Source organism: Myzus persicae, unplaced genomic scaffold (genome assembly GCF_001856785.1).
Source record: "Myzus persicae strain clone G006 unplaced genomic scaffold, MPER_G0061.0, whole genome shotgun sequence".
NCBI lineage: Eukaryota > Metazoa > Arthropoda > Insecta > Hemiptera > Aphididae > Myzus > Myzus persicae.
Genome location: NW_019102746.1, coordinates 11952 through 24676, shown reverse-complemented (window position 1 = coordinate 24676; position 12725 = coordinate 11952). Strand labels below are relative to the sequence as shown.

General features: G+C 31.6%; 2 protein-coding genes across 2 annotated transcripts; both read right to left on the bottom strand.

The window, feature by feature from the left end:
- Positions 1-225: 225 nt before the first annotated feature.
- On the bottom strand, positions 226-6548 carry LOC111033074 (regulator of nonsense transcripts 1). The gene is made up of 16 exons (XM_022313661.1): positions 5850-6548; positions 5635-5748; positions 4753-5075; positions 4100-4687; positions 3869-4028; positions 3596-3790; positions 3452-3540; positions 3128-3386; positions 2854-3067; positions 2559-2785; positions 2252-2485; positions 1927-2194; positions 1633-1800; positions 1189-1349; positions 928-1113; positions 226-851 (listed from the first exon to the last, which is right to left on the bottom strand). The coding sequence occupies exons 1-16, from the start codon at positions 6024-6026 to the stop codon at positions 840-842; spliced, it is 3375 nt and encodes a 1124-aa protein (XP_022169353.1). The 5' UTR covers positions 6027-6548; the 3' UTR covers positions 226-839.
- Positions 6549-7813: 1265 nt separating this feature from the next.
- Positions 7814-10116, bottom strand: LOC111033077 (cytoplasmic dynein 1 light intermediate chain 2-like). Its single transcript, XM_022313668.1, has 5 exons — positions 9878-10116; positions 9587-9798; positions 9236-9524; positions 8916-9177; positions 7814-8549 (listed from the first exon to the last, which is right to left on the bottom strand). The coding sequence occupies exons 1-5, from the start codon at positions 9879-9881 to the stop codon at positions 8057-8059; spliced, it is 1260 nt and encodes a 419-aa protein (XP_022169360.1). The 5' UTR covers positions 9882-10116; the 3' UTR covers positions 7814-8056.
- Between the last annotated feature and the right edge of the window lie 2609 nt (positions 10117-12725).

Below are 12725 nucleotides of genomic sequence, written 5' to 3'. Positions count from 1 at the left end.
AATTGACATTTTTAAATTATTCAAGTCAATCCCAACTGCTTGAAACTAAAATAATATAATCCCATAGTTAAACTGACAGATTAACTATTAAAAACCAAGGAAAGTGAAAATGTACTTTTCATTTATCCCCAAATAAAAAATAATTTGTTTTTGTTACTTTTATAAACAAACAAACAAAAAACAGAGATATCAATTTAGTCTGCCCATATTTGTTAGTGTTAAAAAAAAACTACTGGATGCAATTATATTGAACTCAGAAATAAAAATTATTATAATTGTTTTAAGAAAATGTAGACAAGGTTAATGTTATTCTGTTAACATCAAATTTGTGATTAACTGTTGATACACATTTAAATGTTATAATAGTTAACAGAACTGTAATGTTTGATTATTATTGGGCACCCTGCTTTAATTTGAACTCCAAATTTTGATAGTAATAGAAAGGCTTGGAACATATCTTTTTAAACTCAAATTAAAAAATAGAAAGACTGTAAATACATACGTGTCTACAAAAAAAAATAAACAAAAAAAAAATAAAATAAATATGTTAAACAACTAACATGCAAAAAACCATTGTTTTCTCCAAAAACATTTCAATAGTGTAATTCTTAACATGTATTATTCTCCACATACAATAGTTATATAAAATCAATTGTAAATGTTCATCTAAGCCTTTTGTGTTTTTTCCCACAAACACTTAATGTGCTAACATTTGTTGTTCATGATGTCTGCAAACGACGCTCAATAATAAAAATATTCTTTTTTCTGTTGATATATCAGCACCAACAAGACGCTCCCACGTGCTCATTGGATGTACTTGTCCATTGTAAAATATGTCTTCAATATGGTTGCTGCATAATACAATTAGAATAAAGTATGATCTCATAACATTGATATAATTATTACTGATAAAGCAAGTTGATTTACCTGAGAGTACAATGTATTTGGTGGATTGTAGAACGACGTGACAGTACGGTCGCCTTGATATGTTGAATCTTGTGAGAGCAATCCATCCATTTGTGAATGAAACTCGCCCATCATGTAACTATCCTGGGATAGATCAGGCTGAGATAGTCCAGGTTGTGAAAGACTGAACCCAGGTTGAGACATACTCTAAAAAATGCACTTATAAGTTAGAGTACCATAGAATTTTTTTATATTAGCAGTGCAAAATATTAAATAAATTACCTGTGACATGTTCTGACTGTAAGGCTGGGAAACATCTTGAGTAATTGCTTGGCTGAGTGGCGAAGCACTGATTCCGTTTGATTTTTGATTCTTCTGATTTGGTTTTGTCTTCAAACGACCACTAGTCATTGGCAGACGGTTAGTACGTATGTTCTGGCGATCTATATAAAAATGTATACTTAATTAACTAGATGTAAGAATCAGTGATGAGTAGACAAGGTATTGACACCCCGTTTCAGAATTTCTGATGTTGATTACATATAGGGTTTAATAATTTGATTTAATTATTCCTTCTACTAATGTAAATACTAAACACTCATAACTGGCCTAAATCTTGAGCAGCCTGCTGAGATTTTTACGGTTGCTTGGCAACCCAGTCAGGGCCAGCTTACAAGGGTAAGAATACTAGTGGATTGAATATATTTATAAAATACTTAAAATTACTTTGAACAGATTGTTGATTAAAGAATCTGGGAGCCATTGAATTCATATTCATCACCATGCCAACAGGTATCCCACCAATCTGGGGTTGAGATCTAGAATCTGGTGTGATGAACGTTAATGGATCATGATTACGAGTATATAAATCCAAACCCATTCCAACAGCAGGACCTATGAACACAATATTTTTAAAGATTATATGTGTAATCATTTTAAAAGAAGAACAATCATATAGATTTGAAGTTCTGAATGTATTTTTATAAACATAAGATAAACTAAAAAGATAATTTAAAGTACCTGGTCCTGGTCTAGGAAAATATTGAGGAGTACCATGACTATTAGGTACATTTCCTTGATTGCTACGATCATAAACACTGCCAGGGATCAAAGCTTCACGAGCATCATACATATGAGTTGTCATAAAATGTGATCCTGGATTAGCTGCATTCACCAACTGTTTGGGTTTAGACAGTTGGATAAGAGACTCTTTCAAATTATTTAATGGTCCTTCTACCAATACATTATTCGTTTTATAGTAATTCAACAGATGATTCCATAATTGTTGCTAAAATATAATTTTAATCAGTTAAGAGGAAAATAACAAGTAAATTATTTTATATACTTTTGACAAGACTTTTGGATTCCCAACAATCAATATGCCATATTTAGCTCTAGTTAGTGCAACATTTAATCGTCTGGGATCGTTGAGAAAACCAATTCCTTGGTGTTCGTTGGAACGCACACAAGACATAATAATTAAGTCTTTTTCCCGACCCTGAAATGCGTCAACACTAGCTATTTCGATTTCTTGATATACTTTAGCTGGTAGGGGGGCTTGATATTGCATGTATTGTACCTAAATAAGTATTTTCATATAATATAAATAATTATTAGATCATTTTTAAACTTACTATACACATTTAACTTACCAAGTATGCACGTTGTCCTTCATATGGTGTGATAATTCCAATTTGATCAGGTTTTACACCGCATCTCAAAAACCTAGTGGCAATTTTTTCAACATTAGCAGCTTCTGTTCTATTTAAATATGATGTTCCTGAACCTGCTATTTCTTCTTGGCCTTGTGTCACGTAAAATAACATTGGTTTATCTGCCACCGGCCAGGGAAACTCGATTTTGCTTAACTTCCTATCATCTACATTCACAGAATAATAATAAATTAACTATACTACAGTGCTGTGAATATGACAAATATGTTATTACCAGCACAAACTCCATTTTGCAATGAACCTTCATAGAAGAAATTTGAAGGAAATCGTGATAGCTCTGGATGCATTCTATACTGAACCTCTAATCGGAATGGACGAATACCCAAGACCACAAGACGCTCAAAAAGAGATTGACTCAATCCAGCTCTAGCGGCTTTCTTACACATTACCACAGGTCCAAGTTGACAATGGTCTCCAACCAAAATTAACTAAAACATAACAAATTAGTTAGTTAATAAAAAAAATTAAAAACAAATTATTATAATTACCTGTTTTACTCCAAGCACAACTGGTACCATACATTCAGGTTCTGTAGCTTGCATACTTTCATCTATCAAGATAGAATGAAATTTAAATCGTACTAAACGCGGATCACCGGCTCCAACACATGTAGTACAAATAACATCTGCAGCTTTGAGTAATTCTCGTTCAGCAGCTTTTTTCAGAGCACGATACCTCTTTTCATCGGCCATTGACAATTCACCTGTCTCATCTTTCAACTGTTGAAACTTTTGAAGCTCAACATTGCTTAACAAAGAAAAAAATTAGTATACACAAATCCACAACACTAAAAATATAATGTAATAAATTACCATGACATCTTCCGGACCTGATTATGAAGAGCTAAAAACGAAACCGGAGAATCAATAGCTTCACGAGATTTAGCACAAACACGAACAACCTAAAACCAATTATATTAATAATAACTTGTGTCAACTAATAACAAAATTTCATACTTTTAAGCCAGTTCTATGAATTTTTTCTGTTAGTTGATCCACTGCGATATTTGAAGGGGCACATACCAGTACTGGTCCACCATTTATTTTCACTAATTGGTAAACAATTGTAGCAGAAGTCACAGTTTTACCGGTTCCTGGAGGTCCTTGAATTAAAGACAAAGGCCGTTGTACAGCATGCTTAACTGCATATACCTATTGAATAACGTAACAAAATATATTATAGGTATAGTAAGTGCAGAAAATTCACATTTTCAAGTATTGGTTAATTACTTGTGATCTGTTTAAATCTGGTAAATTTGGTGCCGAGAAATGTTTTGGCATGTGCGACCTGAACATTAAGTCATCAAACTCGTGCCCAAGCAGTCTATGATATATATATGATGACACTGATGATTCATCTGTGGCAAATCTTTTCAATGAACACTGCATTCTAAACAATGAAAATTACGAGATATAAACAGCAACTGACACATTTTAGGAAAATTTAACTTCAAAACTTACCTGTCGAAAGATGTAGATTTCCATATAAAATCTACCACATAATTTGATGTTATTTCAGTTGGTACACCATTATTAATTTTCAATTCTAATCCAACATCTTCTCCATAATTGTCAGGTATTTTGATAACATGACCAATTCCAGCCCAAGGATTTTCACCAGTCAATCTTAAACGCAGTTCGTCACCGTGCATCAAACGCATATCACCATCAGTCTTAGCTAGGTGGAAATAGGCAATAGCCTTTTTATTTAATCCAACATCCCAACGTACAGTGATGTTTTCTTGAGTCTGGGATTCTTTCAAACGTTTATCATAGTCTGCTTCTAATTTTACTAAAGGTCCAAATACATTTTGATACTGAAATCCGTCTTCATATCTGAGTAAAACAATTTGTGGTTCTTCATCTACACCTGGTTTGTCAAGATCATTAATTGTTGCCTCATTATTGTCTTTCCATAGTTCTTCAAGCTTAGCAATTTGAGTAGCACTGACATGTCTAGAACGCAACTGATCAGTTTCATTTGGTACTTTAACAAGCCAAGTCAAAAAACAACGATCAGCAATCAATGGTTTCCATTGTTCTTGATCCCTAATAAATTGAAAATAAATTTTAGATATTATCTTATGTTAATAACTTAAAATTATTAGTATTACCAGTTCATATCTTTTAAAGCGTTTTGTGTGGAACATGGTTGTCTGCATAGCAATATGACTACCGAGTCTGCTTTGGCAGGAATGAATCCAAGCACAAACACATTTTTTACACCACACGAATAGCACTCCAACACGGTTTCACCTAACGGACCATCTTTATGCAATGTTACCTCCTTATGTTTGGCCCGAACCAAATGATTAATAATATGTGATCCAGAAGTATTTCCACGGCCATTACAAAACCATTTCTTGCAAATATTACACATGACGACACATCCAGGATCATGAATGCCACAATATTTGCATGCATAATATGGCAATTCCTAAACATTATTAAATCAATATTATTAATATATTACTTGATAAATAATATTATTACCAGATTAGGTAATATTATAAGATAGTTATTTCTTTATTATATCGTTAAAGTTTTTTTAACCTATGTTAATAATATTAGGAACTCTTATTTAATCATAATAAATTAGAAACTGTTTTATAAATTCCGATGATCAAAGGCTGGCACCAGTGATTGTCAAGTGTCAACCAAACGATAAAGTGCATAGCGATTGATTAAATTTGAATAAATTGATTAATCACAGTGATTGAAGATGCAGCCTACGTATACAATAGCGATTCAATCTTAACCTGAATAGTTATAAATACAATACTTTTAAATAAGTATATACAACATTTTTAAAGGTGTGCTTCTACATAGCTGATTGGTTAAATTAAATATGTAGGTAATAGTTTTAAACCATGGATACATTAAAGTATATAAAAAAACATAAATAAAATGAAGGTTTCTTCTTAGTTCAATACTTTTAATTTTTTATGAAACTAATATTAACTGTCCTGGGTGATTATAATACTCAAAAATATTACCTTGGTAAAAAACGAATCTTCTTCTTCGTCCTCAAACTGCAGTTCACCAATTTTTTTAGTGACCGTAATGACATTAGTGTCATCTTTATCAGTTTTATTGCTCAGCAATTGCATCTGTAAATGCAAAATAGGTAGATGTAAAAAATATATTTAAAAAAATACCAATTTGTAACAATATTATATTTTGTCATAAACGGGGTGATAATCGCTCATACTCTATGGGTCGACGATGACGAGTCCAATTGAGACATCGGCGGTTGGCTCTGAGATGGCAATGTGAAGTCGGTGAACTCAAACTCGCTGCCCTGGGTATCTGCGCCAATCATATCGGCCTCTTCGGTCTCCAAGAACGTCAAGTTCTGTGAACTCGGTCCGTACGTGTCGACGCTCATCGTGAATTTTCCGGTCCTCGGGTACGTTCTATTTAGATTTAGGGTGACCACGAGATGCGGTTGGAGGAGTAAGGCCGCGTAGCGTAGCTATCTGAATCCGGATTTAATGATTGGTATGCCAAACACACAAGGTGCTGAACACGGGGCAAAACGCCCCAAGAAATACGAACAACACGTCTCACAGGGTCGTTTTCGGGTTTGAACTATTCGGAAACTGCGAGCACCGTGAACCGCGGTCGTTGCGAACAACAAATCGGCGGCAAAACTATTGGAGTTGTTAGACACTGCGAAAAAACAAACTGAACGAGACGACGACGCGTTGACAACCCACACGGAATCGAAAACAATAATAATAAACGAATAACAATATTTTTATAATAATAGTAATAATAATAATAATAAAAACACGGCACGAAACCCACGACAGAGAGTTGTATACTTGATGTGTATCTGCAGTCTGCACGGATACCTACAAAGCAGCAGCGTCGGAGAAAGAACGATGAAAACACAGTACACGCGCGCTCAAGGACAAAACCACTGATAAAAAACGCCTCGTCGACTTCGTGTCTCGTGCTATTCAACGCCGCCGTCGGGAACTATCAGGCCGTGGAAGAGAAAACATTTTAACGCCGGTGCGAACACCACCGTTCGGCGGTTCTTTGACCATAATATTATTATAGTGTTGAGTTTCGATCATATTCATTATTCGGGCTTTTTTGGAGCAGTTCAGTAGTTGACGACATCGACGATTGCGACAAATTGTCGAAAGTTTTCATAAAGCAATGTTGGAAAAGACACTTTTAAAATTACATTCAAATATAGATACAAATGTCAAAAAGTTACAACTGTTCAGCATAGACGTAATTAGGGCGATCTTGAAGGGGGCTAAGCCTCGCTAAATTTTATCTTAGCCCCACCATCATAATTCCTTTACTCCCAGTGTTGACGACGTCGTATGACTTTATAATATTAATTATTAATATATTATAATATTCCACCATCTTCCAGAGATTTGTGGTTTTTAGTATTTTTATTTGTTTTTCTATTCCTAGTTTGAATAATGCTGAGCAGAAGGTTTTGTTTGTTTTCATATCAGCGTCTGGTAACTCTTTGGCTTCATTATCCTTATTGAGAAATTTTTCAAAAAATCTTATCCACTATAATTGTATGTAAAGAATTGATTATAAATGTATAATCAATAGCATTATGAAGATATCGGTATGTATAATGTAACTTATACAACACTTAATTGGTATAGCCTAAGCCAACTCACAAGGAGGAAACTAAAAACAATTTTTAATCATAACTTTCACAGAGCCGACCTAAATAATAATAAAAATAATCAAAAATATGAGGAATCCATGAAATAATATAGAAAAGTGGGGAATGCTACTCAAAATTTTTTCTCTGGAAGGAAAAATGAGAAATCATAAATATGCTTTTAGATATTACTGGTTATAACTGAGAAGAAACCAAAGAAATCTAACATGTCAAGGCTGCTTGTACCAGGCGTTATACATGCAAAAATGATTAGAACTTTTTTTGTTGTTTTTAAGAGATACATAAAAAAAAATATTGTACTTAGCCCATAAATATATCTATGTTAAAATAATAATATTCATCAAAATGTAAGAACATATACAGTAAAAATGTTTAGAAAGAAAGAGATACCTTTAAATAAACTAAAACGTATTAATATCTCATAAATAAAATAGATTTAAATAATATTTTCCACTATTAAAAATTATAACAAGTAGCTTTAACTATACATTAATTTATACATGACATATTAAGTTGAATACTGATTTAATCTGACTGTATTTATATTTTTTATTTAAACTTAGAACATAACATTATTAAAACTAATCATTGTTTCTTTCTTCTTAAATATACAACTAATATATTATCATAATTATAATCATTTGACAAAAACAATGAGAAATAAGTAATGAAATGTGAATTAATACGTAGTATTTTATAAATGTTACAGATACTTAAAATATTTGGCATGTATATTAATAAAAGCAATTTTATTTTGGAGTACCAGGATCATCATCAATTTGACTTAATTCTGGAGATCCTGTATTATCAACTGGTTTTTTTGAGGGAGTTCTAACTGTTGGAGATTCTTGCTTCTTTTGCAAAAGTGCATTGAAAAAGCTAGCCAAGGCTCTTTCACTACTTGGAGGAGGATTATCTGAAATGCGTTTATTTGCCGATAATGGTTTTGTAAGTTCTATAGATTTCCTAACAACTGGTGTTTGTGGTTGAGTTAAATTTTGGTTTAACAGCACAAGTTGTCGGGCCAAAAATGCTTGTTCCTCTTCATCTAGAAGTTCATGTTCTTTATGTGGTTTTTCATATGGATATGGTATAGCATCACTATAATGTGCTTCAGGATTAATTTTTTGCATATTTTCATAGAGCACTTCAATTTTTTTCAAACTATCCCAGCCTGAAGGCACAAACACAGAATCCTTTTCCACGATTAATGCAGGTGTTTTAAATGGAAAGCGATAAATTCTGAAAAAACATATTTATAAAATGTAAATAAAACATGAACTATGAATAAACATTGTTTATTTTTATTTTACTATAAATAATAAATAAGTATAATGAATAATAAATTAGTTTTATATTAATGCTAATTAGATATAAATATCTAATTAATAATCACAAACTAATCAACAATTATTTTAGATGTTTTTATAATGAAAAATAAGAACAATTATGAGCGTACTATAATATAAGTAAATCAATCTCATACCCAATTCAACAGGTGTCATATTTTGATATGTTATGAATATGTTTTAAACAGTTTTGAATCAGGATTTTTAACTTATATATCAAATAAAAAAGTGAAAAAATATTTAAAATATTATAGTTTACCTATGCATTAAATATTTATATAGAAGATCACAGTTTTTATCTTCCATTACAGATACATAGAACAATGCGGCTCCAAATTGTAAACAAAATTTTCGCAAACAACATTGAATATAATCAAAATGTTCTTCTGAATAGTTGTCGATTTCTAGATTTTTGATGCAATCAGTCATAGTTATAACAACAATTATATCCAATCCAAGATTTTTTGATAGAACTCCATCGTTGAGAAGTCGAACTTTTGTGCAGGATTCATACGATGGATCTAATCATTTGAAAAATACTTAGATATAAGGCAAGTCTAAATTACATGGAATATTTACCATCAAGCAGAGTATAATCAATGATTCGATCAACACATTTATCTCTGAGATTTTGAGTTTGTTCCATGCCTAAATTTAAACTATCTATATGATCTTGAAGTCTTGCTGACCAAAATTCTAAAGATTCCATAATTTTCCATGGGTTCTTTAAAGACGCAACTAAAACAATTGTTGTGTCCTCAAAATGTTGTTCATTTAATGCAAATTTCATCAAATATTTTAGTGAACGATCACCATCTAATGTCCAAACATTTAATTGGGCATTTTCATCAGTGCTGTCATCGCGCACCTAGTAATTCAAGTAAAATACAAGTAAATAAATCTGAAATGTAGAAGATGAAATTATCTTACCTGTATGTATCCATACTCCATGCCCCATCCTTGTTTTGAATCTTTTAGGCCTTGCAACTTGGTCACCAATGTTGTTTTTCCTGATTTACTATCACCCAGTAACAACACATTTTTGTTTTCTGGCAATTTTTTTCGACTTTTATTTTGTACATCCAATAGAAGATTGTTCCAATGATTTGCATCATTTTCTACATCAACTTGAGTGCTAGAGTCTTAAATCAATACAATATGTATGTTTTATTGAATTTCAAATATAAACTATCAATATGCTATCAATATAATGGAACTTACCCATAATTATTAATATGGAATGTGGAAACCGTGAGAAACTTCTAAACCATTAAGGCCCTAACAAGAACTTTAAGCTATGAACAAAAACACATTAATCACAACTAAATAATTATAACTTTTTGATTTATTTATTTTATTATCGTATTATTATAAGTCAGCGCACGGAATAAAAGTCAAAGTGAAATGTGAATTCTACAATATGACCATAAAACAATCGCATTATCAAACGTATGTACTCAGCAAAGAAAGCTCCCGTACATTTGCCACTTATCAATTCAGATAACTTATCAGTGATAAGGCAAGTAACCACAATAATGCATAATCTATTGCCTATGCATATCTTAGAAGGGGTTTTAATGAAAAAATGTATTTATCAGATGTACATAAATCAAAATTCAATATGGATAAATATGGATATAATTCAATGTGGATATGAATTAATAACAATTATTATTGATATTAAACTATTAAATATTAATTATATCATTTATAATATAAACAAGTTATTAAATTATTTAATGAGTATTTAGTATTTATTTTTAAAAATAATTATTACCTAATTAATAACTATGGTCATAGTCATCATTAATCATACATAAAAGATAATAATTGTCTTTAAAAACATAACATAATGAATCATATTTTATTATTACTCACTTTCACTTATAACTTATTTCACTATTCTAAACTAGTATTTTAGTGAAACAACTGATTTAGTTCCATAAAAATGATTATAAACATCAAAACCAAATAAATTGTCTATTTTATACACATTCTTGTTCTGGAATCTATATTTTGTCTTTTAATGACAACATATGTCAATCAGACAACCAGTGGTGTAATTCCGGGGGGGAAATAACTCCCTGACATTGTTGTGGAGGGACAAAGGCCAAAGGTAACATCCCCCCTAAATCTTAGAATCTTTTTAAGTTAAGAAATAATGCAATATAGTTCACATAATATTATAATATTAAAATATGTTTTTCTACAAACTATTTCATCAAAGCTTACATTTATTTTAGGTTTCTCTAGTTGTATATAGTTGATATACTTATAATGTTGACGTCAATGATAATCACATTTAATAAAATCATTAAATTATTTGTTGATGAACCATGACGATGCTTTTTTATAATACGCAAGTCGAAAAGTTGCTTAGAAATGTTTCGTAGCAATTATAGTCTATAAGAACAAAAACAATCAATTTCAGTATTCAAACACTTCATACCACGATTGGATCATTTGTACTTATCCGCAATTGATGAATACCAATAGAAAAATATTTGGTATGGGCACTTTTAGATATCTATCAAGAAGTTTTTCCAAGGTTAGGTTAGGTTAGGTAAAGACATCGTTCTAGTATTTAAATGGATATCTACATATTGTCCTATTAGAAAATATACTTATAAAAGTATGGAATCATTTAGTTTTTACGGCGATACTTAGGAGCATAGGCGAAATTTGGGGGGGGGCCTCTAATATTAAAATTAGCCCCTTCAAAAATGTATATTTAATTGAAGTATTAAATCCTTCTTTAATTATCTAATCTACATAATACAGTAAATGTTGTTTGAAAAAAATTGTTTCTAAAGTTAAAGTCTGGAAACATGGAACAAGCCCGTGCAAGGTGCAAGATGCAGAGCTTTATCCTAATTCATATAAACTGTTATCATTATCTTTAACAATTCCGATTAGCTCTGCAATATGTGAAAGATCATTCTCAGCAATGAGAAAGATTAAAAATTGGCTTTGAACATCTATGAATCAAGATAGATTTACAAATTTGTCATTGATTTATATAGAACGAGATTTATCAAATGAATTGTCCAACGAAAAAAATATTAGATAAATTTGCAATTTCTAACCGAATGTTTCAAATTTCAATTATAATAATAGACTTAATAAATAAATATATATTACATTTATTTACCTAAATGTTGTTATTTTTTCAAACAAATATTTTTAGTTTTATTAATAGATACATTATAATATATTAAATGTAGGAAAGTAGATGAGAAAATATGATATCGCCATATTGGTACTTGAATGGGAAATATGGGACAGATCCCCCCAAGGGCTTGATATAAATATGTATAAATATGTTGAGCACCTCCAAGTTAAAAACTGAAATTGAGCCTATGCTTAGGAGTCGGTAATATTAACTTAGTAATAACCGACCTTAATAATATAATTGGTATAAAGCATAGTTATTAATGTTGAATTTTGGTCAGCTTATAGGACAAAAATAATAAGCGTCTAATTACGACCAACAGGGCAAACCTACGGTAATTACATTGGTGTCATTAGAAGTGGCTTTGAGGGCAAAATGAGACAATAGCCCTCCCCCCCCCCTCACACACACACACACACACAGGAAGTTCAGATTCCCTCCCATTCCGAAAATGTAAGGTGGATTATTATTTATTAACCATAACTCGCAAATCCCGATGACTTAATAATGTAGGTATTATTTCCAAAAACATATTGGTATTAACCGTAGTCAATCTAACGCGAAAATCGACATTTAATAAGAAATAAGTTTAGACTCGAGGCCCTCAAGTTGAAGGCTTACCCTACAGGCTACAATCACCCACTCACATTAAAAGGCAGCTTACGGGCAGTATATGTGGTAACGCAAAGCCAGTGGCAAGTTCACAAGGAGCCACAACGGAACTCTTGTTCCGGATAAGAAAACTATGATTTGTGAAAAAAATAAAGCGCGGTTAAAAAACCAATCGAGTAACCGGAACATTTGGGTAATGACCCAACCATGGTTACCTCGAAGCTCGCCTCCACCACGGAGGTTACACGATCAGCATATTTCAATATGATAACGATTAACGGCCCC

Excerpts from the sequence above, each read along its gene's own strand:
- LOC111033077 (XM_022313668.1), bottom strand. Across the intron at positions 9,525-9,586 it reads TGGAGTATGGATACATACAG|GTGCGCGATGACAGCACTGA; the intron begins GTAAGATAATTT and ends TTGAATTACTAG. Across the intron at positions 9,178-9,235 it reads TGATTATACTCTGCTTGATG|ATCCATCGTATGAATCCTGC; the intron begins GTAAATATTCCA and ends TCAAATGATTAG.
- LOC111033074 (XM_022313661.1), bottom strand. The coding sequence starts at position 6,026 with ATGAGCGTCGACACGTACGGACCGAGTTCACAGAACTTGACGTTCTTG. Across the intron at positions 1,801-1,926 it reads TTTTCCTAGACCAGGACCAG|GTCCTGCTGTTGGAATGGGT; the intron begins GTACTTTAAATT and ends TTGTGTTCATAG. Across the intron at positions 1,114-1,188 it reads ACAGTCAGAACATGTCACAG|AGTATGTCTCAACCTGGGTT; the intron begins GTAATTTATTTA and ends TGCATTTTTTAG.